Raw genomic sequence first — 26,723 nt, forward strand, 5'->3', positions numbered from 1 at the left:
GGCACTGCCAGAGCCTTGCTGAGGACAGCTCCTGGCTCGGGGACCCTGGCTCAGCTCTGGACTGACGTGGGAACAAGAGAGGATCAGCCCCAGCCCTCCCCACGCTCACACCACAGCACAGCTACAATGCTCTTCTTTCTGACAGCTTTCCATGATGCTTTTGGTTTATTCCTTAAAATAACATAGGGGCAAAACTGAATTGCTCTGATCAACAGAAAACAGGCTGAAAAGTCAAGCAGGCAGAATTGACAAAATCCAAGTTTTGTGATTACGCAGACTGTGGGTTAATCCTGGATTTAACTCCCTTCTGCAGAAAGGCAGGAAGAGAGAGGAGCTGCTACAGTGAAACTTCATTATAGTATGGACAAAATACATTGCAGGATGAGTTCCAGGGACTCACAGGGAGCCTACAGTTCCATGGAGAATGAGTTTTTTCTTTTATCTGGTAATTACTTCTTCAGCACTTACTATAAAAAGAGATAAAATACATTTATTCACTTACACAATAATCTATTTTACTTTGGCCTTTTCTTCAAAGACAAGAGAAAGCCAACTCAGTATGTTTCCATAAGATGATTTAAAAACATTTGCTTTAAGCAAAATTCAAACTATTTCCTTTTTTTCTTATTATAATCAAAAAGTGGGTTCAGGAAACTCTGGCTGCCTGGCAGAATCCCAAACTGGATATTCCCTAAAACTGCTATAACTGCACTAAAAACAAAAGGAGGGGGGCAAAGGCAGCTAAATGCTAAGAAATCAGGAGACCTTTACAGAACGAAGGTAAGAAAAGACAGAGGGAGAGGGGTCGGACACCCGCACTCACCTGAGGATCATGCTGGAATTCCTGCCCCGGCAGCTTGCACAGAGGGTTGTTCTGGTCCCCTAGATGATGAGGATGGTTGTGCTGCCCTTCCATGGTATCATACCAAACTCTGCCTCTCGGCTCTGCTGGGGCAAAAGAAAGGACAGAGGTTGGTGTCTGCCCGGCTGGCTCAGAGCTGTGCCCACAGGGGGCTGCAGCAGCAGCAGGAGCTGAGCCTGACTCGCACAGGCCGGGCACAGCCCCGGGCTGAGAGCAGAGCCACTGCTGGAAGGGCCCAGCCACAGGTCAGAGGCACCCACCTCCAGCAGAACCACCACTACTGCTGGTATTGCTTCACAATAAACAAAAGAGCAGAAAACGGCTTTATCCGGTCACTGGTTTGTTATTTACCAAAGACACTGCTTTTGTCACCTCTAACAGCATCTACTGTCACTTCCCCAAAGATTCATGGTCCCCAGTTACTTAGGAGACATCCCAAAAGGTCTGCCCATCTCCTTTTGTACAACAAAAATGACAAAGTCCCTCCAGACTGCTGCCACTTTCTTTGGTCAAAGACAACAAAAATGTACCCACAGTCTTTCTTCCCCACCCCCAAATTACAAGTTTTTATGCAGATTTGCAAAATACAGGAAGCAGGAGCTAGAAACCATATTGAATTAAACAAGACTGAAGTGTTGTAGGAACAACAGACAAACAAGGGAAAATTCCATGAATTAATTCCTTTGCAGCAGTTTCAGGGCAGCCCAACACAGCAATCAGAAATGAGAATCTGCTCCCATTCCAAAATGGTACCAGAACATGCAGAAGTTGTAAAGAGCTACCCAACAGGCAGCTGAGACATTCCAGTACTGGAACAACACTGTGATCCCAGATTAACTAATTCTCTGGCACAGGGCTGTGCACGCATTTCAGGAACACCGTGGGCAACAGTGACAGGGCAGCTCTGGGAACCTCCTCTGCCTGCAGAGAAAGGAGAACTGAACATACCCAGATTTTCCAGCCCTTCTAGGAAATAAAACCCATACTTGAACCATTTGTGTTGAAGCCTGACTCGGGGACAAACTCTGGTAATTCTATCAGCTGCTCAGGGAACCAGGACTGGATCACAGCACTCCCTGTTCCACACCAGCTCTGGGGCCAGGCTCTGGCCCCGAGCAAAGTCAGGCCCCAAAATACAGTCACAGCACTTAGAGAACACCCACAATAAATACAGCCCTCTCTCTTCCCCACAAAGGGCTGTACACAGGTTTTGGTTATCCCTTACCCACACCCTGTCATTCCCAGTTGCATCATTCCTGTCCTTGGCACTGGCTGAAGCCTAATGGAGACAAGGGAAGATTTAGTGGCCAACACAAACATTTGCAGAAACTTATTTCAAGAGTTTTGGCAAGTATTCACTCAGTGAAAGAACACAACCTGACCTCATTAGTGTATTAATAGTGCGTGCCTGGCACTTGGGCAATGACTAAGTCTTAATTTAAAATACAAAGGTATTTTAAATATTTGTGGGAGTGGGGGAGAAAATATGATGCAGAAGAATTTCTGCAGCAAGTAGTGCTCAATTCTTTTAACAGTTGTCTGTGAAATAAACCCTTAGCTCCAGCAGATCTTTCCCAACACCAGCTACCATAACACAGGGAAAGCAGAGAGAGGCTCTTCTCATGTCTCAAGCAAATGAACCTTCACTCTGACAAAAGAGCTGCAGTTCCTGCACATTACATAGGTGAACACATGGGTTGCTCTCAATAAAATCAGTTTTTCAAAGCCAGTACCATGAAACTCCAGTGGGGGAAGGAGAATCACTGCTATTATGAAGAAGTTTGATTTTAAGATCTTTTGTCTAAAGCATCTGTAGGTTTATTAGTAACCAGGTGAAAATACCTAGATAAAACTATGTCTCAATATTGACATTAAAGTGCCCTATGAAATTCCTACCTTATGTTATACTGCTGGAACTATCTTAATTATTTTATTATTCAAGATTTGGAGACAGGCAGTTTACTTGAAGGGAGAGCCACGTGTTCTCTCTCTGCCAAGCCCACAGGCACAGAGCAAACCCTGGTTCCCACACAGGAACCTGGACATGCCACATTCCCAGCCCCAGCACGGAGACACGTCCAGGCAGTGCCACTGAAGTGTCTGCAGCCTAACACTGACCAAACTGGGCATCCACTGTGTCCTGCCTTCCGAAGGACTAACGCTCAAGAACAGGGAAGGGATTTACTTCTGGACACAGGAACCTGAAGGATCTGATCATAGCCCAGTCTGGGCATTCCCATCGGAACCCTCACTGTCCAGCTGCCCTAAGGAGGCTCAAGGAGCAATAATCCCCTGCTGTGAGGGAGCACAGGGGCAGGCAGGTGACAGCCCAGGAGAGCCCACCTGCCACGAGCAGGGACGGGCCAGGGCAGGATCTGCGCTCGGGCACTGCTTGTTTGAAGTGCTAGGGCTGGAAGCAGAGGAAGGAGTAAGAACAAAATAGCAGCTTTGAAAAGAGATCCAGCAGAGCTCACATGACAGCACCAGCCCGCTGACACCTCGGGACAGCGTGTCCTGCCCCAGGCTGTCAGCTCTGCTATTCCGGGCTTTGGCACTGGGCAGGGAGAGAGAAGGGGAATCCCCGGGAAGGGGCTTCACAGAGGATCCTCAAATAGCAGCCAACAACACACAGGCACTGCACTACGTCAGAAAAGGTACAAGGTACACTCAACACCGGCCCATCTTTACTTGACATTGTCTTAGCTCCACCCTGTTCCTTTTCTTCCCGCTTCCAAATTTCCCACAAAGTTCTGCATTATCACACATTTTCACACTGAGTCTTGACTAAGATTGTACATCAAAACATCTTTAAGTTGCATGAAGCATCAAAAAGTGAATAAAAGAACAGGATCATCATTACCATCACGTGAAAAATGGCCACAACCCACACGGGATGAACAGCTCCTTCTCCCAAACTACTGTCACCTTACTGCTGTACAGTTATTACTCCATGCAGCGGCACTCACAGGTAACCTGGAGCTTTTCCAAATACAGGGAAAACAAAAACCCTCTTGTGCAGTCAGTTCCCCTGTCACATCCCCAGCTGCAATCCCTCTCTGGGTACCCGAGTGTCCTTACACCTAATCAGTAGAAAGCAAAACACAAAATCCCATCAAACCCCTGATACCTTGCAGGTACCTGACAGGTGGGATTCTCAGGGCAGAACAGCCCAGGGCACTTGGTAGCAAAGGCCAGGATCATTAGTTACAAGACACTCATTAAGGAGCAGAACCTCATCAGCATCCTGGCATTCAGTCCCAGCCGCCCTGGTGCCGCGGGTGCTCCTCGCTGAAGCAGCTGTGACCAGTCTGATCGGGTATCACCATGTGTCTCGGGATGCCTCCAACTCAACTGCAGGCCAAATTATTTGCTCCCAGATGTATAATCAACATGACAGGACCGTGCACCTCTCGAGCAGGCAGCAAAGCAGCAGCTTGTGTTCAGTGTTACAACCGCTTTCTGTACCAGCACTTTGCGCCTTCCTGCAAGACACACCAGCTGCTCTGTGTGCCCCGTGCTCAGCCCTGCTGCTGCCCACCACACACACATAACTGAGTGTTAAAGCACAGATGTGTCACATATGCAAATCTGCTTTCCCCCTCAGTTACTCTATGCCTCTCTTACCCTTCTACACAGGGACTTGTGGGGGGAGCCAGGCAGGTCTGTTTGGGTACCTTGTGTAAAACAAACAGAAACAAAACAGCAAGTCGTATATGGTTCCAGAAATCCACAAATTGATTAAAACCAGTCAAGTACAGGACTTAACCTACTGCACAAATGTCCATCTTTTAGCACACACGGGGTATGTGGAGACTGGAATGCAGCAGGGCACACCCAGCAGCCCCCAGCCGGCTGCGATGCCCGCAGGGATGCGCTGCCCTGGGAGCCAGGCTGCCAATCCTCCCAGAGCCACTGTGCTGCTCACTGCAGGCTCCCCAAAGGCTGGAGCAATGCAAACTGTTTTACAGAATAAACACAACCACATCAGCACCACTTTCTTCCTCTCTACTGCCCAATAATATTCTTCCTCTTCCTTGCTCATAAAATAAATCTGCCAGGATACTCTATGAGATTACTATATATTTAAATGATGATCTAGGCTTATGATTACCTTATCGCTGTGGTTCAGGGTATGTGCTCTGGGGAAGGCAGCCCAATCCTAGGAGAGTATTATTTTCCAGTGACTTTTATTGTCCATTACTTTACACCATTTCTGTCACAGCTATGATGCCTGGTAGGAATAGTTCACCACAGAAATATCTTTGTCGTTAGTATTCTCATTGCAATTTAGTCAGATCAACCTTTAAATCTCATCCATCATACTGAAGAGCTTTGGCAAAGCGAGCACAGTAATATATGCTTCCATGCAAAACCTAATTACAGGCTAGGTTAAAAAGCCTAGCCTGTTCCTTCTGCAGTGCAAGGTGACAGGAAATCCTGAGCATCCCTTGGTTTCTCACTCTCTCTTTTTGCTGGTGAAGTGCGTAACCCATTCATTACAGCAGACTGATTCTGTCTGGCACATGACAAACTTACTTGAACCTAACAATTAAACTTCTGACAGCGTTTCCAAAAGCAGAGAGTATTTACTGTAAATGCCTGACAATTTTTTTCCTCTCTGCTCATCTCTCTCAACAGTCACCTTATGATGACTGGAAATTACCATAAGCAAATAGCAGTCTAACATCCAAAAAAACCCTCATGTTAATGTGAAATACACACCTGCCAACACTGAAAAAAATACGAATATGAATGTTAAACGAAACAACGTGAGGAACGGCACTGAAATGCTTGAGGAGGGAGCACTGCAAGAGCACAGTTAGAGAATGTGATTCAATAAAAAACTGCCCAGCAAGAGCTGCCTGTGGAGGGTGGTGGCCATGGCATGGCCACCCCTGCCCTGAGAGAGGGAGTGGAGCCTCTCTCACCAACAGCTCTGGCTGCACCGAGGGAATTCAAGCAAAAACTGTTAAACAGAGTCCAGTAAATCACCCAGAAACAGTTTCTGAATTTCAGGCCTATCTTCAGGATGAAACCGCATCTATAGAGTCACACACACAAATATTACAGTGTGAGTTACCTGCAATCTATAACCCCCTGGGAAGGATGAGGGTCCTTGTAACAAATTGACCACTGAAAAGAAGAATGGTGGTTTAGTCACACCTCACATTTCAGAGGGTGGGATTTACCCTGAGAGCAGGTGCAGATGGGTTTCTGTTAAGGCTTTGTGCAAACCAGATTTTCAACAGCCAGTAAGGGAAGGGCTCCTCAAAGACCCCAAATCCACTAACTGAGAATGTTTTAGTGAAATGGCTGAAAAGCCCTGGAGCTTTTTCATATCCTGTCAACAACTGATACTCATTAAACAAATGCTGTGACAGACACCATAATTCACTGTTCCATACCTAGAAGCAAAATGACATTAAGTCAACTATTTAAAGCTACACAAAGTCATCTCTCTGTGGATGTCAATAAAACAAATGCTTCCTGCCAATAATTAACTGTATGAAACATCCCACTCTGTTTCTAATCACTACCTACACCCAAGCTCAGGTCCATATTCCCATTCTAAGCAAGCACCATGATAACTTCAAACACTCTGTCTTCTAGTTTGGGGAAAAACCTAGCACAATGGCTTGAAAATAGCAGAGCAGAGTGTTCTTGGCTAGATCACTGTGTCTGAGGATGCCACTTGAGCTAATACAACACTTCTGAGAAAACATTTCAAGTGCTCATCTCTCACCAGGTAGGCAGGTAGCTGACATCTAATTTTATTTTTTAAAGTTTTAACTGAGTTAAGGGTTGGGTTTCATTTGGTTGTTTTTTTCCTGTGTTGTAGTACCAGCTCTCTAGAACTTGGTCCTAAACCAAAAAACATAATTGTTTAAGTCTTCTGGACACATTTCAGATGCTCTGCAAATCCATCCATTCCAAGGGATGGTTTCACAAGGCCCCTATTAAACAGCTCCAGGATCAGTGCCAAGAGCACTTGGTGATTCATATTTTAAGGCAAATGTTCCTTCTCACCAGCTTAGCTGAACTATTCCTGCCTCTTCTTTCACTGCACTCAATTTCCTAGTACAATACCACATGTAAATATTTCTGTGTGATGTTTGTGTAGGATGTAAACATCAAATATGTATTCACATCCAAAACTGAAGATGGATAGCAGTCAGCAGCATTTAAAGGGACAATACTTCCTCTGAAGAGAGGAGATACACGGTACAGCAACAGCAGGTTGCATTCTTCCCCTACCAGTTTTCACCTAGGTGTGTTTCAGATAAAGTAACAAGCCAACATTAATTTATATTCTTGCAGTTGCAATTCTGAGCCCTCCAGAAAATTCACTGTATTCATTTTGATCACCTTTGAACCATTAGAGACAGATCTCTCAAGCCACCACCGCTGGTAACAAAACACATGTCAAAAATAAACACATACCAAATCTACCTGGAATTTTATTGTATTGCTTACCAAGCATGCGACAACATGCTCGCGTTTTAATTTATAATGCAATAAAGCTTTCAAACACGAAGCCAAATTATTTAAGAACACTTCTGTTATCTTTCTTGGAATTCATTCATTTCTGATGAAGGGAAGATTAAATATAGGCTGGAAATATATTCACAACGTAAATGTTCACAGAAACTGCCAGACATTTTCACATCATTAAATGCTAAGTGAAACGAGTCCCATCTCGTGGAGCCACGGAACACACACTCTGTACCAGCCCTGCCACCTCCGTTCCAGGCTGGCTCCTGGCACAGGAGGGAACCATCTCACTGCACCCCCAGCCAGGTGACAACGACAGCTGAAATACAGCTCCACTCTCCAGCAACATCTGAAGAACCCCTGTCAACACGAACAGCCAAGACTCAAGCACTTGGGCAGATGGATTGTTCTGAGGCTATGGTAAAACCTCTCAATCTAAACCAACCCCTAAAATAAGTTTCTACCAGACATAACAAAGAATCCAAACTGCTTCCACAGCTGGTTCCTGTAAGACACCTTTAATGACCCACACAGGAGCACAAGTGAACAGACCATCTTAAGGCAGTAAGACAAAACCAGAACTAAGATCCAAAGTTAAAAAAAAAAATTTGAATCGGCTCTGCTGCTACAGGGCCAAACCCTGAACGTGGGATCCATTCAGCCCAACCCGTCCTCAGAAAGTTTAACGAAGTTTTCTCTAAATCTTTATGTACATATGCGATTGGAAACACCACCACTTAGCACTTACAAATATCTTTTAATTAGAACACTTCCAAGCACTCAAGAAGTATTAAGTAAACCTCACCAAATACTTCTGAAATACTGCTGTAATTTCTGAAATGTTTGAGAAAGGTAGATCAAAGTACGAGAGCAAGCCCCTGTCAGATGGGCTCAAAATCCACAAAACCTGCTGTAACCACCTCTGCTCATGCAGCTTCTCTCTACAGCCGTGCTGTTGGCTATTAAAGACTCAAACTGTACCTCTAATCCAGGGAAAAGGAATGGAGGAAAATAGACATATATGTTCCCCCAACTTCAAAACATCAGAACAACAGCTTGAAGTATTTACATTTCCCATAATCAGAAGGAAAAGGATATGATGCTGAGAATTGTGCAGCCCAGCCAATCCAAAGATTCATGTGATTCAAATCCAAAAGCAACTTCAAAGCCACCTCATAAAACTCTACCCAAAATGTGCAGGGAGCCAGATGCTGGCATCACAGGAAGTGCTTTCACAGCATCTGGAAGTTGCAAGCAACAGCCAAACGGAAGCAGAAACTCTTCTCCACGTAAAAATATTTAATGTTTCTCTACTTACAAAAATAGTTATGCTAGAAATAGCATTTGTGTTTTTTCCACCCCAAAATAACTAGGGCAAAAAAGTGAGACTACATTATCAATATTGCTACCAGATAAAAGTCAGCTTCCCTGCACATTCCTGAGTACCTGGAACCAATGGCACAAGTTTTCCAAAAGCTAATGCAGCTCTTTAGTTCGTATGCCCACTCTGTACCCCTGCATGCAGCACATCGCCACCTCCCCTCCCACACGGGCACAGCTGTCCTTAAAGAACAAGACTCATTCACCAGTACCTTGCAGATCAAGGCCACAGGGTAAAACTAAGATCTGTTCTTTATAATGTCTGCAGAGCTACTTTTATTACTTATTTTGATGACAGACAGGGTTAATGAAGTTCTTGCAGAGAACTCTCCCTTTCCTGGGCTAAATGCCCAAATTCCTTCAGGATTCACAAGACTTGTCTATTTAAATTGGGTCCAATTTTTTTTTTTCCCTACAGAAAGGCCTGCACAGAATGTTCTGAAGAGAAGCTGGGAATTAACCTTTCAAGAAAATGATAACTAAATGTGCAAGCTCTGCATAAGAGACAAATCACATTTCCCACTGTATTCTGCCCTCTGTAACAATTTTCTATTGCTCTAATAAGCTTCAGTGTTGGAGCATAAACTCAGTAGTATCAGATTATTAAAAACCATGAGCTTACTCACGGAAACAGAAGTCCTGCCCACCCTGCATTTCTATCCCAACCTCCCCAATGCTGACACCTTATTAATACCTGTGAATAACACACTACAACTCATCAAAAGAAAATTTTCAAGTCCAGCAAAATCCAGATGCAGCTATGCCTGACCAGGGAAGTTGGAAGCCACGTGGCAAAGCAAGCGCAAAAGCAGAACAGTCCCTCTTCCTGCATTAATGATGAAGTAGAAAAGCTAAAATAAGACATTACAGTCACTTCAAAGTGCAGACCAGGGGAGCTAAAAGAAATCCCAATAAGTCAGTCACAGAATAAGTTATTGCATACCTTAATATACAAAGAACTAAGTGCAAACACAGGTAGAGAACCATCCCAACACTGTTTACTCTTGGACGGTAAAGTTCTTACATCTGACACAATGTTATAAATTGAGTAATTGACCCACAAGGAAGTAAAGAGCTCAAGAGAGTTAAAAATTACCCTATAAATACCGTAAAGATTAACAGGTTTGTAATACCCACCCAAGAAGCGCTTACTCTAAGTAGAATGATTATGAACACACAGCAAGAATATTTACTCCATGGCCCTGGGTTCAGTATATACAGACTCCACAAAAGGCAGCACTGCTTCTTAATACAGTGACAGCTGAGAGTCACTCCTTAGGCTTCCCAGTTGATTAAAGGGTGGCACACAGACACTCAGTAGTGACTTACTTGGTTCCTTAAAATACACTCATGTATTTTTAAAACCTTTTAATTGTTTCTTGGGGGCTTTTGTTACAATTTAATGTTTCTGACACTTTCATCTTTTTACAACTCTGATAGAAGAGCTAATGAAACACCAGTAGCTCAAAGAATGATTTAGAATCTCCATGAAAGAGGAAGGAATTTTTGTGTTCATGTTTGGATCTATGTACCCTGAAACCCTTCTCTTGGGGGAAAGAAACCTTAAAATACCTACAGCTTTTCTCCCTGTCTCCTCACTGCAATGACAGAGATTTGTCCCAGGAGCCAGAGCCCACCACAAACCCTCCAAGAGAGGCTTCGTGTTCAGTGTTCCTATGCAGGAAACAAAATGTTCCAACAAGGAGAAAACTCACACCTTTTCAGGATGGCAGCAACAAGTGTCCACAAGGTTAAGGACAGGACAAGACACTTCAACTGAAATTCCCAAAAGGATCGTATTGAATGTACTTTGAAGCTGTCATAAGCATTCCCCAATTATTGCACCATCTGCAGCGATTTTCCTCTCCAACTCCACAGTTTAAAAATCACCAAGAAAAAAGTACTCTCCCAAGTCAAAGGGGAGAGCTGGCTCTAAGGAAAGAGGAAAAATTGAAACTTTCATTATCCTGGACCACTTGAGGCAGGAGACAGTGGCGGTGTAGGAAGTGAGCACCACTGAGCAGGGGTGAAAGAGCTCGGGCTGTGCCACCCCAGGCACTCCAGCTCTCAGAGGCAGCAGTCCCAACCACCCAGCACTATTTTCCTGTCAGCAGGGACTTAAAACTCCACTCCATGCACACCATGAGTTTTTAACAGGTTGGTGGATTCTTCCCACCTCACAGCAAGCGGGCCTCCCAAAGACCCAATGACAAAAGTAACTGAAGAACAGGATCTGCCACTGAGCTCCACAAAATGAAAGACTTGCAAATCCTCCCCAGGGTGTGGAGCAACACCTGCTCTGTCAGCAGGCTGAGCTGGGACAGGGTCACAGCCCTTATCAGTGTGGTTTCTGGTCCCTGCAATACCACCCACGTGGTGAGGAGATCGTGATTCATTTGGAGACACTGTGTGGAGGAGCAGGATGGCAACAGCCTCCCCCAAAGGGACAGTCCCAGAGCGTCCCACCACATCAAACACCGAAGGGTGTTTGGGCTGAAAGGTGGGAGGATGCACAGAAACAAGACACTGAAACCTCCCCTGGAAGGTCCCTCAGGTCTGCTGGCAGTGCTGCCCTGGCTGGTGGGGACACTGACAGCCACTCATTTTGGAAGGCGCTGTGCAGTGCAAAATGTTATCACCCTGCTCAGAGGGGAATCTCTGCCCTTTTCTCCAGCTCTGCCACACTCAGGTTTTTCACCCTTGGCTCCTCCAGCTTGGCTGGTTTGGGAGAGGTTTGAGTTCACACATCCCCACGTGTCCTCCTACCACCAGCAGCACCGCATCAGGAGCGGTCCCTGCCCGCTAAGAGGGCTCACTTCCAAAAGGGGTTTCTGGAACAGCAGCAGCAACATCTCCACACTTGGGAAATCAACATTTCAACACCATTTCCAACTGATGTTATATGAACAATCCATTCATCCATCCATCCACTGAATTCAGAAAAAAGCCTGTTACACCTTGGATTGAGATGAACCCACCCAGAGGTGCAGCCACATCAAGCTTCGGGGAGCTGAGGTGAGCAGGGACCACTGCTCCTGACAGGAAAAGCTCAACAGCTTCACAGAGAGAGATGCTTCAGACTACAACCCAAACCAGTCAATACTTTGATAAAATAACAAAATAAATTGCCTTCCTAAATCAAATGCATTGATCTGTCCAGACTGGTGCCCAAGGTCTGTCCAAGGGCAGGGGATGGAATGGAGCACACTTTGATTCATCATGTGAAGCACAATTCAAAGGTTGGAGTCCAGAACTGGAGACCAAAGTCTCAAAACAAATAAGCACAAAAACTTTAAGAAGTGCCTAAGAACTGTAAAATGCCTATAAATAGTCCAGAGAGGTTAAAACAAGAAAGACAGCAAGGAAATCACCATAAAGGAGACAGCTGGACACCAACAGCAGCAACAACTTTGTCATTTAAAAAGAATGATCTTACCACCTTCTGTACTTCTGATCTGACATGTCAAAACTATTTTAATAAGTTTATAATAGCCACGGTGAACTAGCTCATAGAACAATGAACTAGCACATCCAATTTATAATCCCAAACTTCATGCAGTTCTGTGCAAAACCTCAATTTCTGCCATCTCAAGATCTCAGCAGAAAACACTCAATCTTAAACCTACATTTTTTCAGACTTACACCTGGACTTGACTAAAAATGTGGATTTGCTGATAGTTTCTAAACTACCTGATCTTGGGCAAAACACTGCAAGCACAGGACAGGCAATACCACCTGATCTTACCAAAACACAGCAGACTATAGAAGTCATGAACTACCTGCAAGGCCTTTTTTTTTTTTTTTTAAAGATGCAATAAATAATACATCTGACTGCTTAACAAGCATCTGTGAGGTTTCAAGAATGCTTTGGAGTACAAAATTCCCAGGGTTGCATTCATTTACACCACCTGGTTTCAAATAGATACGAGTCTGCTGACGGTTCACTTAAACGTGTAACAGGAAACTCGAATTTGACTAAAAGGCTGTATTACGTTACTACAGGGTTTATACGGAAACCTTTTTAGAAGGAAGAAGCTAAAGGTTTTTTTCCTCTCCCATCTGCGACAGACAGCTGTTCACAGCCTGGAATCTCTGATAGCAGACACTTAGAGTAGCACCAAGCTGAAGTAAATAATTTAGAAATTAAATTTAATTGTACTGACACTGTAAAATTATTTGCAATTTATTGTATCATGCCGTGTTACAAGCCATGTCACAAGACTTAACACTAGAAGCTACATATACTGTTTTAGCAGAATACAAAATACAGCTTTTTGCTGAAATATTTTTAAATGTTAAAAAACATCCAAGAGACTTCTCATGTGTGGACAGCAATGACACTTGCAGTGAGTCCAGATGTTTAAATACTTAGCACAGGTTAGAACTTGAAGTAATCTTGATTCAATTCAAGGCGCACATAAAAATATGTCGAGATAGAAAAATACTTATCTACCTGTAAAAAGATCTGACAGCTCCACAGGCCTCTGCATTTGAACCACTATTAAAAATAACTCCTTGTACTTTTTTGTTTATAAACAAAGCTTTACTTCCAGGCTCTAGAACTGCCACTTGGTCACACACTCAGAACCTCAGTTCTACCTGTCCTACATTTCAGCCAGCTCGAGACAGCAGCTCCCAGCCTAGCTTTAGAAACACACACCTCCTCACCACCCCCAAAACCTGTGAGAAAAGAACTTTGAAGTACTTTATGCAGTTTAATTTTCTATGTAGTTTAGACACACTGCAGCAATTCCAAAAAGCACTATGACTTTTAAGTCAGACCTAAATCTAGACTTGGCATGCAAATGTTTTGGCTTCTGTTTTTTTTTTCTTCAAAAAGAAAAATACTAACTGAGACAACATCACTTTTCGGTTTGAACGCTTTGAACTCTTCTTTTACCTCCTAGCTGCTCCATTTTCTTCCATTTAACTTTAGAGACACAGCTCTGCAGTGAAACATGGAATTCACAAGTGAAGAGACCTGGGGTCCAGCCTGTTTGCAGGGCACACATCCCAGTCCCTGAAAGCAGGCTTGGATCCCTCAGTGCACCAGTCCCACCACAGGAAAAGGCAAGGACACAGCTTGGGAAAGCACCATCTGCCCTTCCAGCAGCCACAACTCTCTTATTTAATCAAGCTCCTTTTGGCTCCTCGGTTTTACACCAGTCCACTGTGAGCTGAGCCTGCCCACAGGATGGGGAATGCCAGCCTGGGAACACCAGGGGAACCCTCCAGCCCGGTGGCAGCAGCTGCGTGCCCTGAGCCCAGCCACTTGGACTGCCTGGTGCTGACACACCGAATCTTCCCCAGTGCTCCCATCAGCTGCAGATAAACTGCTCTTATCTCCCGGAGTGCTCCCTGACCTGCCAGTGGAAAGCAGCAGGGCCCTTGCTGAGCACTGGCATGTGCTTGTACTGAAAGCTTTACAAAGGGTGAGTACAATAAACACAGCTTTAACAGCATTTGGTAACAGAAAAAACTATTTTCAAGGCCTCTGCCTTTAACAGGACAGTGTTCCCTTTGCCCATTTTAGCCAATCTTTAACTTCCATGTGATTTTGTACTGGGAAAGGCCGCTCTGTCCAGTCCACAGAGTGTGGCACAGGCACAGAGCCTCCTCTGCTACCGTGCCTGTCTCACAACCAGGAGCAGAGCAGGTCACCATTCTCTTGCTACATTTTCAGCATCTTCAGTGACAAGTGGTATCAAGGCCATCATAAACTATCTTTCAGCTGCACGACTATTTAGTTTTTGCCTTCAATATTACAAAATTTTTTCCTGCCTCTTGTATTTATACTGGCTACAACGCCACATATCACATAATTTCCTACAAACACCCCAGTAAAGCACCTGGGGAGGTGTACACTGGGTTAGTCACCATCTGCCCATAAAAGGTAAAACAGACTGGTTCAGTGAGTTTCCAAGACAAATGCAGGAGTGTGTCATGGGCAGAATGGCCATTCACGACTTCCCAAACCATAATTCTGTGCTCACACCAAACAAAGCATCACGACCACTCTCTGTCTATGCAAGTGCTGAGCTGCAGTAAAACTGTGGAAGTTGCAATTAGAAACAGGTTTGTTCAGTGGTGAAGGTGAGCCCAGCTTCTAAAATGAGGTTCCATGTACTTATTGCTCTCATTGCTGAAGATCACCATGAACAACCTCCTTTGCAACAAGAACCTCTAAGAAAAGCAAGTTAGAATGACAAAAACTAAAGCACGAGTTGGGCTATTAAATTCATTTCCCTCAGGGCCCATCTAAGCTTTCATTTAGGACAAAGCAAATGTCCTACAAGGCCCAGATTTCCACTTTCGTCATTTCATTTTCGAAATCTTCCTGCAAGTACTTCCTCTGCTCCTCCAGCCACAGTTCCTTTTTTTTCTTGCTTTAAATTCAGACTGAATACATTTGATTTCTCTCACCTGCCCCAGCTGTTGGCTGCTGCAGCCACAGGGGTTGGTCTGTTCTGCCAGGCTGGTTGTTGTTATACATTTTTCATAGCCTTAAGGTCAAATATATTTTGCACCACATAAAGGAAGAAAATATGCTAAAATATATCCACTAATTAATTCTTTACACATCTAGAAAGCTGCAGGTGTTCAGGAAGGGGACTTGTTGGCAACCACCCCCATTTTACAGCTAAGAGGCAGAGCAGGAGAAATGGGCATTTCTGGCTCCTACCCCCATTCAAACAAAAATACTCATTTTACTCCAAATAAACAACAGCTCCTTCAATACGCAAAAACCTCTTTCAAGCCATTGCAAGAGCCTTTCAGACCAACAGGTAGGTGTGAATAAAGCCCAAAAACACGCTGCATGAGAAGCCTCAGAATCTCTATTTTCTCCAGTACAGCCTCAATAATCACAAGAAATGAGTAAAAGCCACTGTAGGCTCAATATTTTCAATGTATGATTCAGTGTTATAGACTGACTACAAAACTTTTCAGGCAGGATCATAGAGGGCAAGTACTGCAAAAAAACCCTGTTTCCCAATATATATGGGCTTGGGGTTCAAGTTACTCATCTTCATCTGGTTTTCTCCCAACAAAATGAACAGTGAAGAATTTGAAAAGGTATATAAAATTGAAAAGGTACATAAAATTATGCATCCATCCTCTCTCACAAATTACCTATTTGTCCAGAGACAGAATTCCAGATGAAGGAGGGGAAAGTTAAACAAGCAGAAGCAGTTTATATGTCACAGGTGTTAAGAAAGCAAAAGTTTGGTTCTGCTCTGACAATTCCTTTGGGGTGACAGCAGTCACTCACACTCCATCCAGAATCTCACTTCCCACAGAAGACGCTCTTTTTCCATCATAATAAAAGTTTCTCACAGCTCCCATTTTTTTAGATCTCTAAGACTCAGAGCCAGAGGAAACAGGCAGCAACAGTCTTATCTAAAAGGAGTTCCTTCTTTTTTTCTGTTGTTGCTTAACAGAATATGACTGTCACAAAGAATGTCTACAGGAAAAAAAAAAAAAAACAGTGGAAAGAGTTTGACTCAATGTCAAGAGATGTCTCAAATGTAAAAGCTGTAGAAATGTTGCAGAAGTTAAACGGTTGCTTACAGTGATTCATAAAAAATGAACTTTTAAAGGAGACACAGAACTGACAGCAAGACAGTCACAATGTGTCAGGAACTTGCATCACTGGACTTCTAATTGCTACAATATTTCCTATCAAACTACTTCTCCTGCAATAATGCCATAGGCAATCACCACGGGCAGAGTTATTCCATGTGTGCGAACAGGCAGACAAACAGATGGGCTCAGAAAGTCACCCTTATCCTAACCAAGCATAAATCACTTTGGAGGGAAAAGATGGTATTTGATAGTTCAGCTTTACCGTGTGCTCTCTCCAAAGCCATGTGTAATCCTCCGGCACCGGGGTTACCGCGGGCTTCCCACCCTCGGCGAGAGCGCGGCAGAGCGCACCGGGAGAGGCAGCGGGGCCAGGGGCTCGCCAGAATCGGTCCCAGGAGAGCCCAGCGTGAAGCAGCCGGGCAGGGTCTCGGGGCCTCCCGCACACGCCGGGGCTCTCTGCGCCAACCCCGGGAGCCCCAGCGAGGAGACAAACGAGCACATCCCGGGCTCGGGGGGGCAGCGGCGCTCGGAGCGGCGCGGGGCCGGGAACGGCTCCTCCGGGGAGCGTGCGCTTGGAGCACAGCTGCTGAAATGGAAAACCCCCCCAAACCTCCCCAGACCCTCCGAGCGACAGCAGAGCGCGCAAACGCTCGCGTTTGTACCACGCTCTCAACTTCGCTCAAGTCGCAAGGCCGCCGCTCGGCCCGTCCGGCGGCAGCGGGGGCTGACCCGCCCGGCGCCGCTCCCGGCCGCTTCCCGCTCCCGCCCGGGCACGTGCGGGCCCCGCGGCTCGGACCTTCCCCCCCGCTCCCGCACGGCCCCCGCCGGCGCGGCCGCTCGGTCCCCCCGCCGCCCCTCGCTGGGTCCCGCGGCCCGGCCGGGGCCCGCGGCGGGCGGGCGCACCCCCGTCGCGGCCCGGCGTCGCGCAGGGCCCCGCGTGCTCACCTGCGGCGCGGCGGAGGCGCGGCGGTGCCGGCGCGGGGGGCGCGGGAGCCCCGCAGGACCGAGCGAGCGGCGCCGCGTCCCGCACGGAACTTCGCCGCGCGCGCGCGCCCGCCCCGCGCTCCCGCCCCGCGCTCCCGCGCACGCGCCGCCGCTCGGGGCGCGCGCGCGCCGCCGCCTGCCACGCAGGCCGGGCGGGGGCCGCGCGCGGGGGGCGGCGCGTGCGCGCTCGGCGCCACCTGCGGCCCCGCACCTGGAGCGGCCCCGGGGGCTCCGGCCCCGGCACCGGCACCGGCACCGCAACCGCAACCGCAACGCCGCGCTGCCCCGCGGGACGGAAGGGGCGCCCGCGACTCTCCCCGCCCCGGCTCCCCGGGCCCGGGATCCCCTCCCGCCGGGGCTGCGGGAGGGCGGCCGGGACCGCTCGGCTGGGAGCGGGACCCCATCGCGGGTCCGGGCCAGGCGTTTCGCAGCCTCGGGCCTCAAGAGCGGCGCAGCCGAGTTCCTGAACTAACCGGCCTGAACGGGTTTGGCTCCAAAATCTATCCGGCTTTTGGGACAGAAAATCCTCAATCTGCAATTCCAGACATGTATGAGTACTCGACATAAATTGAATTTGAACTTGAAATTCAACAGGTTTTTTTCACAAGTGAACACGAACTTGGCAATAAACACAAACCAAACGAGCGAGGCTCAGCAATGGCCCCTGTGCGGCGCCAGGGCCCGGGACCAAGCAATTGGTCCTATTTTGTCAACTGTTGCCAGTTTTGTCAAACTTTCGTGGAGATGTTTGCTGGTACAACTGGAAACTCCCAGTGCTGGCACAGCACAGTGCCAACACCAGCGAGCCCTAGAGCAGCTCACAAATGAAACACGCTGTGCCAGCAAAAGCACCTCTGCCACTGAAACCATTTCCATGCAGTCCTTTGCTAGTAAAAATACTACTTTAAAGTGCTTTTTCTTCTTTTTGATCACTCCCGTAGGACACAGGAGTTGAAGTGCCCTAGCAGTGAGCAGGGAGCCAGTCCCAGCAGGAAGGGGAAGGGCAGCCCAGTCCACCCGGGCTAAGGCCGGGCACCTACGACAGAGGGGCCCTGTCCTTCGGGACAGGACTGTGGTTTCACCCCGGTGTCCCGTGCCCTGGCCTCGCTGTTTCCCAGTCCCCTCGGGTGTGCTGCAGCTGTCTGGAGCAGGCGATGGCACACAGGGCCGCCCTGCCCCGCAGCACCGGGGATTGGGAGCAGCGGGAAAGGCCCCGCTCTGCATTCTCTGCCCCGTGCTCCCCAACACGCAGCTTCCAAGGAAATGCCTGCAGCCCTCGTGGCGTGCTGCTGCTCTGTCCCCTCTCTCCCGACTGATTGCATCACCTACACCTACTCCAGAGCTGTGGGGAACCTGCTGCCCAAGACATTTTGGTTCGAAAAAGTCACTTTTTCCAGCAGACTCCACTTACATACTTAAAAATAATTCTGTGTTTTACAGAAGCTGAAACATGATGGCAGGTCTTTGCTCAAATGGCTTTTATCCACAGAAACTCAAACTTTTAGGAAAACCTTCTTGCTAAAGCAGTGCCACCTCCAGCATCCAGAGAGGCCAGAAAATGCCGTGGTTGTTTGGGAAGACTTTAACTGTTTCTTCTGGAAATGTCACTCAGTTTTGGTTTTGTTATAAAGCTGTTTACACCTAGCTAATAGAAATTCACTGTGTTCAGTTTGGGTGAATATAAACAAGATCCAGGGGCTTGAGTTTCTGATACATTTTAGAGACAGTGAAAGTCTATTCTCTCTCCTGGAGCACTTCTGATGGCACAGAGTTTCTCTCCGGGGTGCAGATGCCTGCACAGCTCTGCAATGCTTCTCACTAGAGACAGAGCAATAGACACAACAGATGGAAACTAAGAGGCCACCTGGTTTTAAAGCAAATCATATCATCAATCTATCAGTACAAAATCTGAAACATGGGAAAGTGCTTAGAGAAACAAAATTAATTCAATTTTTTTCTCCAAACTCAATTTTCCCAAAGTCTGTTGATGCACCATTTGCAAAAATGCATTTCTTTCTCTTAAAATGAGAATGTCAATGGATTGAGGTGGAAGAACTTAAGTGCTTTACATCAAAACAACAACCAAAAAGTATCTATTGTTAGGCTGCCATAAATTACTGTCTTTCTATTCAGTAAAGCTGTTTTTTAAAATCTGCTACATTCTTGTGCACAGCTCCAAGATCCAGGTTTTTCATGGTTAAATTAGACAGACCAGACAGAATTAATTTAAATTATCAACAGCAATTCAGTTAAGAAAGAAAATTAAATTTCCTCAATTAAGTCTTGACAGAAATAGACTTTTGTTCATATCTCTGCTACAGTTCTGTGTGAAATTCTCTTTCAAACAACCCCTGAAGTGAGAACTTTCAGATGTTTACTTTACTTCTTACGTGGGTCTGTAAGAACAGCCACAGACCAAGTCTCCTGGAGTGTAAAAAATGTATTTTATACACACACATGTAAATGAGGGTTGCATCATTCACAGATCCCAGCTAATCATTTAATTTAATCAGTTAATTATTTTATACAGTTCAAGGATGGGTTGATGTACATCGTAATCCGCACTTCTTAAAATTGCACTGATTCAATTGTCCAAAGGAATTCTTAGTTGTTACTGTAAGTCTGTAAGGAATGGAGAATTACCTAAATAAAAGTATTTTAAACAACTGGATTTAAATAACTTATTTTTTAACCTAAAATACAAAGAAATTGTTTTTTATGCCGCTAATGCATTTATAGCCAATACTCACAAGGCTGTAGAGCACCCACGGCCTCCTCACTATTTACAGCCCAATGTTGTAGCACTGACCCACTGGGAGTGAGGCCACTTCATGATAATTGATCCAACAGAGCCAAGCACAGCAAGGGAGCACTGTAATATCAGGGGCTGAGAACATTAAACCAGGAACATTCCTGTGTTACTTGTGGGTATGGAGATTCGCAAGTCCGTTTTGAGAAAACTAGAAGGATCTTGACCCAAACCTTTAAGGATTTTAAATCAACATACAGTCAATACGATTGATTTACTTTATTCTGAGAGCTAAATGCAACTGTCACTGTATCCTTCATCCTCAGTCTGTTATCGATAAATTCCTGGCCTTACTGACTTAATATATGCCTATTGACTTATTTATTTTCCATTCCTAATAGCTCACAGTGCGCAGACTGCTAGAAGTTATTTTTAAGGGGAGGAAAAACAACACAAAAACAAACAAACAAACAAACAAAAATAAAAACAACCCCAAAATAACCTTCTTCTTCAAATGCAAACTGTAGAGTTTAAGGAGAGCCAGTCTTCCAGCAGTAGCTGGAGAAGCCAGGCTGTGGATTCCTCTTTCCACAGGCAGGGCTGCAGCTCCCTCCACGCAGGCTGAGTTCCACAGAGCGGCTGCAGCCTGCACGCTCCGGCTCAGATTTCCATAAGGTTGGGTCCCAGAGGAAGCATTAATGCTGAAGGAATGCATACCAGCGTGGAACGAGGCGAAAAGGCAGCACAAAATCTCTCCAACAGATTGCTCACAGAAACACCTCTTTTGTACCATATTTAAGATCTGTAGATTGATCTCATGAGCATTTGTGCAGCAGTTTAGTCTCAAACTGATAAGCGTGCTCCGAAAGGAGAGAAACAGAATCAAGGGAGATTAAAAAGCGTAGGGCTTGGGGAAGATAAGGAGCCGAGAGCCACCACGTGACTCAGCAAGAGCTCCAGCCCGGCCGCCTGCGGATCTCATCAGGGAACCAGATGTGACCGGTGGCAGAATATCCTTCTCAGCATGAGATCTGGAGGATGTGACTGCCATCCAGGAAAGGGGAGATGGGAAAGTATGATGGGGAAAATGGCCTTTTTTATAGAGTTTAATTGCTTAGAAGAAAGACACGTTTTCCTTTAAAGAAGAAGGGATGCTCAAAAACAGGCTCAGGAAGGTGTCTGGAGGAAGGAGCAGAAGGATTTTTCACATGGACAGAAAACTGAAAATCGCTTCCTCTTTTCTGGTGGTTGTGTGTTTGAAATGATGAAGCTGCAGCAAACAGTTCTCATTCATTTCTTTGGTCAGTTGAAACCAGGGCAGGGCAGTGCGGAAAAAGTGGAAGAGGCCTGTTGCCCTCTTCTCATAGAGCAGGAAATTGTGCATTTTCATTCATGAATTTGCTTCTTGTCCTGCATGGAGAGGACAGCTGGGAGAGGTGTTCCATGCCAGTGGAGGGAACACCTCGGCCTTAGCACACTCTCCTTGTCACGCCCAGGCTGGCTGCAGGGTGATACCTACACCACCCCAACTGCAGAGAGTGTAAAGCATGAGCTCCACTGAGCCTCACAGGGGCTGTGGGGCGGCTGTTACTGTTGCTTTTGTGGAAGGACAAGTGGAAGATGGAGTTTTTCAAGCACCCAGTCTTGTGGTTGCTGCTCATTTTGGGGCAAGGAGGAGAAGGAAGTTTGCTGTACAGAGTTGGAGCTGGGACACAGAGTAAGCTATGTGTCCTGCACACACAGGTAGCACTCACTGTGCTCTTGAGAGAGAAGGAGCTGTGGATGCCTTGCCTCAGCCCCAGCAAAGGGTTTGGAGATGAAGCCCGTGCCCTCGAATCCGTATTGCAGCAGAGCAGAGAAGTAGTGCAGGGAGCAGCGTGCTGGGGTGAGGCCCCCAGCAGCCTGTGCTGCCAAGCAGATGGGCTGCCGTGTTCTCAATCAAGTGCAGTTTTTAAGGTCATGCCTAGATAATGAGCATCACAGCACCCAAGCCTACAGATCATGAATATATGGATGAATATTGACGCACGCGTTTTCCTTTCTGCAGCTCCGTCCCTCTGCTCCAGCTGTGCCAGTCTGGAGCTGCCACTAACCACGGGTGTTAGAGCTCACCCTGCCCTTGCTGGGCTTTGGAGCACCTTCACTCAGGTGCCTGCCTCACTTCTCCGGGCAGGGTGTGAATGTGGCTCACTGGGCTGGGGCCACAGAACAGCATAACTGCAGAGCCTGGTCTCAGGTGTGAACTCAAACCATATGTTAAGCTGATGGTGAAGATAAACCCTTCTAACTACTTCATTATTGTGTAAGCAAGACACAAGCTTTATTGCTCTGTCTCCCTGTTTTCTTAATGAACTGCCTTAAGTTGGTCCCTGTTTATACAGTTTATTTGGTTTATATAGTGTCCCTGGTCATTAGTGAGGCTCAAATGCCTCCCCTTGAGCAGCCAGAGAAGAGGAGAGAAGAAAGAAATAGAGAAAAGAGAAGGAGAAAAGCAATTGAAGCCAGATTGAGCAGCTCTGGCTTTAACAGTCCTAGGCCCTTCCCCTGTTTTCGCTGACATTCCTCCTGGTGACCCTTTCCAAGTGTTCCGGGCGAGTTTCACAGGAATGCACAGCTCTGTCTCCGTGAGCTCGCCTTGTTATTCCAAAGGAGCTGGCACAGCTCCCCAGCTTTCACAGCCAGATGTTACGAGGGTGACCCTGCCAGACACTGCAGGCATTCCCAGCCCCTTGCATGGGGAATAGTTTCTGAGGAATCTATTCTGGGTAATACTTTTCTTTTGTGATTTGTTCTCTTCCTTCACTCTGAAGATTGGCTCATAGCACCAATGCTGTATCATTTCACAGCTAGGGAAAGTGAGATGAATTTTGCTATAAACTTTATTGGCAGCAGGACAGATTGGTACCTGAAGGATTTTTAGGTCCTACTCGTGAGTCAGGACCCAAGCTGTGCTTGTTGTTGTGAAAAAAAACCACAGGACAAAAGGAGACTGCTGCCCAGAGAAAGCTGTGGGTGGTTTTACATTTCAGACTAATCATATGGATCCACAGAGACAAAAGAATGCAAATGAAAAATGAGGCATTACTGGTAGCAGAACACACAGGGATCATACAACCATCTTTTCTTTGCCTGTCCCAGGTATTGCTGTAGCTTGTGGACAGTTCTGGGGATGCTCACACCGAGGTGCAGAGCCAGGGCCTGTCCTTTGGCAGAACAGCAATACACACTGACTGACAGCACAACAACTTTATGATCATAACCTCGTGTCCTGTGTGCTGTGGGACAGCCCACAACTATTTCAGCCTCCAGCCTTCCTTCTCTTCTACTGCTGTTCATAGTTTTGAACTAAACTATAAATTCTGTGGGACAAAAACTTTGTCCATTGTAGGAGCACGCTGGATTCCTGACCACTGTTATGCTTTCCAAGAGCTACTGCACTGCAAATACTTAAAGTATGTCTCAGAACTAATGACTTGTAACTTCACTTAATTCATCAAGATGTCAAATGGAGATTGCACTTTAGCTCAAAATGAGCTGGGGTGGAGATGGAAATAATGTCATTTAAATTTAATACCATTTTATGATGGTAACATTCAAACAAATTACAAATTTAACCTTTAAAATAGTATTTTGAAAGGAAGCTACAATAATTGCGGAGCGTAGCTCTTAAAGTTGAAGTGCTTTCTGTTTCTGCACTGAAAGGTGCTGCAGAAATGCAGAGCATTATGTTTATTTATTAATAATCCCACAAAGAAATTTTCATGATCGCCAGTGGGGACTGTCTGACAGGTGACACAGGCGACCTTCTGCCAGGAGTGACATCTCTCCCCTACAATTTACATTCTCTAAATGATTTGCGATCAAATTACTTACAGCACAAATTAGTTTCTCCCCCCACTGTTCACTCCCACAGCACCATATTCAACTGTTTGTTCCACAGGGCCATAAAAATAATAATATGGAAAGTCAGTGCCTCTGCTTCCAATATGGAAACAGTGCATTGGCCAAGAGATCGATTCCTGCACTCATTTTCTCAGGCACTGGGATTTGCATCTGGGGGAGATGCAGGTCATTGGCTGGAAAAGAGCATCCTGGGTTCACATTTTGATTGCACAACCAGATAAACAAACCAAGTGTCCCAATTAGAGGGAAGAAAATAATCAGCATTCAGTGGTACAGGAATGGAGCAGACTAAGGAACAGCTTTGGAACAGCCAAAGAACAAACCCCAGACATTTACTGGGTGTTAGGAAGACTGTAACAATCGGTGGCAGGGAAATGGTTAAATAATGGTTAATATATTAAAGGTGCAAAGGGTCTCCTGACCTCTGCCACTGTCAGTTCTGTCAATGGGCCAACAGACGCCAGAGGAATAATTATGGCCTATATTTAGATTATGGATGCATCGGACAGGGTGAAGGTTGAACATGGGGAACATGGTTGTTTGCAGTTCATTAGTGATAGGAGCAGCCAAGGGTGGGAGGAGGGCACTGAACTGGATTCATCCCACCTGGAGTACTTGTGCTGAGCTGCATAATGTCAGGGAAAGAGATCTGATTAGATGGGGAAACGAAAGCAATAAACAACTGTGTTCAGCCTGTCACACCCAGCAAGCCCAAGGAAGGAAGGAAGGAAGGAAGGAGGGAAGGAAAGAGCAGAGAAAGCAAGAGCAGGCTCTGGCTCTCAGCCATGCTGTTCCTGCAGCAAGGAATGCAGCTGAGACACGGGGTGGAAACGCAGAGCTGGGAGCTCTGTGCATGTGATTGTGGGGTGTGTTTGCACACGCGTGTGTCACACAGAAGAACATAAGGAGTGTTCTGCAGCTGTACCCCGTGCCTGTGCATCCTGCAGCTCGTCCCAGCCCGTGTCCCTGGGAGTGGGGAGGGTGCTGTGGGCTGGCGTGGGCTGCTCTCCACGGTGCACAGGCAGATGCACAGCAGTGAGGTGTGGAAGGACAGTGATGACCCTGCTGACAAAGGCCTTGGGGTGCTGCTGCACAGCTCTCCATCTACTGATCGGTCAACACAACTATTAGTAAATGGCAAGTCAGGAAAGAAGAGGCTGCAGGGAATGTAAAATGGAAACCAGATGCCACAGCATCACATTAATTCTTCAATGCATACTATAAATGACTGACAGTTTCCTATCATACTGACTACACAGGGCCCCAGTCAAATGGCTGGCAAAGTTTCTTTGGAGACACTGGGGATAATGAATTCAGAAGTTTCTGAACAGCTGCCTTTCATGGATCATTTGGAATTTGCGATGCAAATATGAAAAATCCATGTTAAATGCCCTCAACTAATTGAGTGGAGAACAGTGAATACAAAAGAATAGATCGCTGACCTTGGTAAAAACAGCACAAAAGCCTTAATCTGCCCAGAGAGACCAAGAAGGGAACTGAGGAGTAGGAGAAAGCAGAAGCCTGTATACTCTCCTTCAGGTTCCTAATTCTGCTTGCCAAGAGATAAATACAGACTTTCCTTTTGGGACTATACAACAGCACCTACCTCCCTTCCCTACAACCCACAGCAGCAGAGAAGGAGCGGGTGGGAACTGGGGTTCTGACAAACTGCCAGTGTCAAACTTGGCAATTCTAGGCAGAATCTGACACTGGGGGGGAAGAGACAACTGTTAAAGGGTAGCTGTTAGCAAAGGTGGGGAGGTGGGTTTTAAGAGTAGAGATGGCACAAGATAAAAGGAGAAGAAAAGCAGGGCTGGGTGGGAGTGGGGCGGGTGAGAAGCATGACAGTTCAGACCCCTGGGGTTACGACACTGCTGCTCACAGGCAGGGATGACATGGAAAATGCAACACTGGCAAAACATAAAACAAGGGACAACTGTGGCTTTCTAGGAGGACGTGGTAGAGCTGCTCACCTTGGAAAAACAAATTCATGTTGCCTGCGTCTATATTGCAAATCCCTAACACTTTTCAGTAGCTAGGTGTATGTTCTGAAGGTATTAATTGTTGACCATCATCTGCCTGGATGAGGGGCTGTTTCTGCTGAGCAGGCTGGACAGATAAGACATTGCTCTCCCGAGGCTCCCTGTATGGAAAAGAGCAGCAAGGTCCAGTGAGCGAGCAAGTCTCCCCAGTCGTAGTTTTCCAAAATTGGAGCGTCATGTCCGCTGGGCTGCACATACCAGCTCTGGTCCTGTCAGCTGTTTCTCACTTTATCATCGTGCTTCTTCGAGGGAGACCAGATAACTGCTCTTGTGTTGCTGCAGGCACCACCACACCTTTCCCAGGTTGTGTCTGTGAGGAGCAGCAGAACAGAAACACTGGAGACAGAAGAGGCCAATCTATTATTTATACTCAGCTACTCCCCTTGGGCCTGAACAAGCAAAAAGCTCTCTTTAAAGGCTTATAGTTCTTGGTCAGGTTCCAAGAGAGACAAAGGGATGTTGTAAAAAGAGTTTCATATGAGCTTGGTAAAACACTCTCCTAGGGAAGAGGCAGCAGGTTTCCTTTGTGTGGGAAGGCAGGAGGTAGACGATTTTGTTTAAATTTACATTCACAATGAAAGATTTTCCTGTGTGTTTCAATGGCTCTCATTCAAATTTACATTTCTTTGAGCAGTTTTCTGCATTTGTAGGGTTTCTGTGCCATTTCTAAAGCAGCAGCCCTGCTTTATGCCCTCTTAAGTCTGTACCACTCAGGAAGTTGAAAGTG

The 26,723-nt window shown here is 46.2% G+C and overlaps 1 protein-coding gene across 2 annotated transcripts in view; it reads right to left on the reverse strand.

Annotated features, from left to right (window-relative positions):
- NEK6 (NIMA related kinase 6) overlaps positions 1-26,723 on the reverse strand; it is a 123,197-nt gene that overhangs the window by 27,721 nt on the left and 68,753 nt on the right. The window contains exons 1-2 of one of the 2 annotated variants that reach the window (XM_053961946.1): positions 17,264-17,351; positions 824-945 (exon numbers count right to left, since the gene is read on the reverse strand). In XM_053961946.1, coding sequence (XP_053817921.1) covers positions 824-916 — 93 coding nt within the window. In that variant the 5' untranslated portion in view covers positions 917-945; positions 17,264-17,351. Of the gene's footprint in view, positions 1-823; positions 946-17,263; positions 17,352-26,723 lie in introns of those variants that run through there. The other variant, XM_053961947.1, reaches the window with a different exon arrangement.

The sequence above is a fragment of the Vidua chalybeata genome, chromosome 21, assembly GCF_026979565.1.
Source record: "Vidua chalybeata isolate OUT-0048 chromosome 21, bVidCha1 merged haplotype, whole genome shotgun sequence".
Taxonomy (NCBI): domain Eukaryota; kingdom Metazoa; phylum Chordata; class Aves; order Passeriformes; family Viduidae; genus Vidua; species Vidua chalybeata.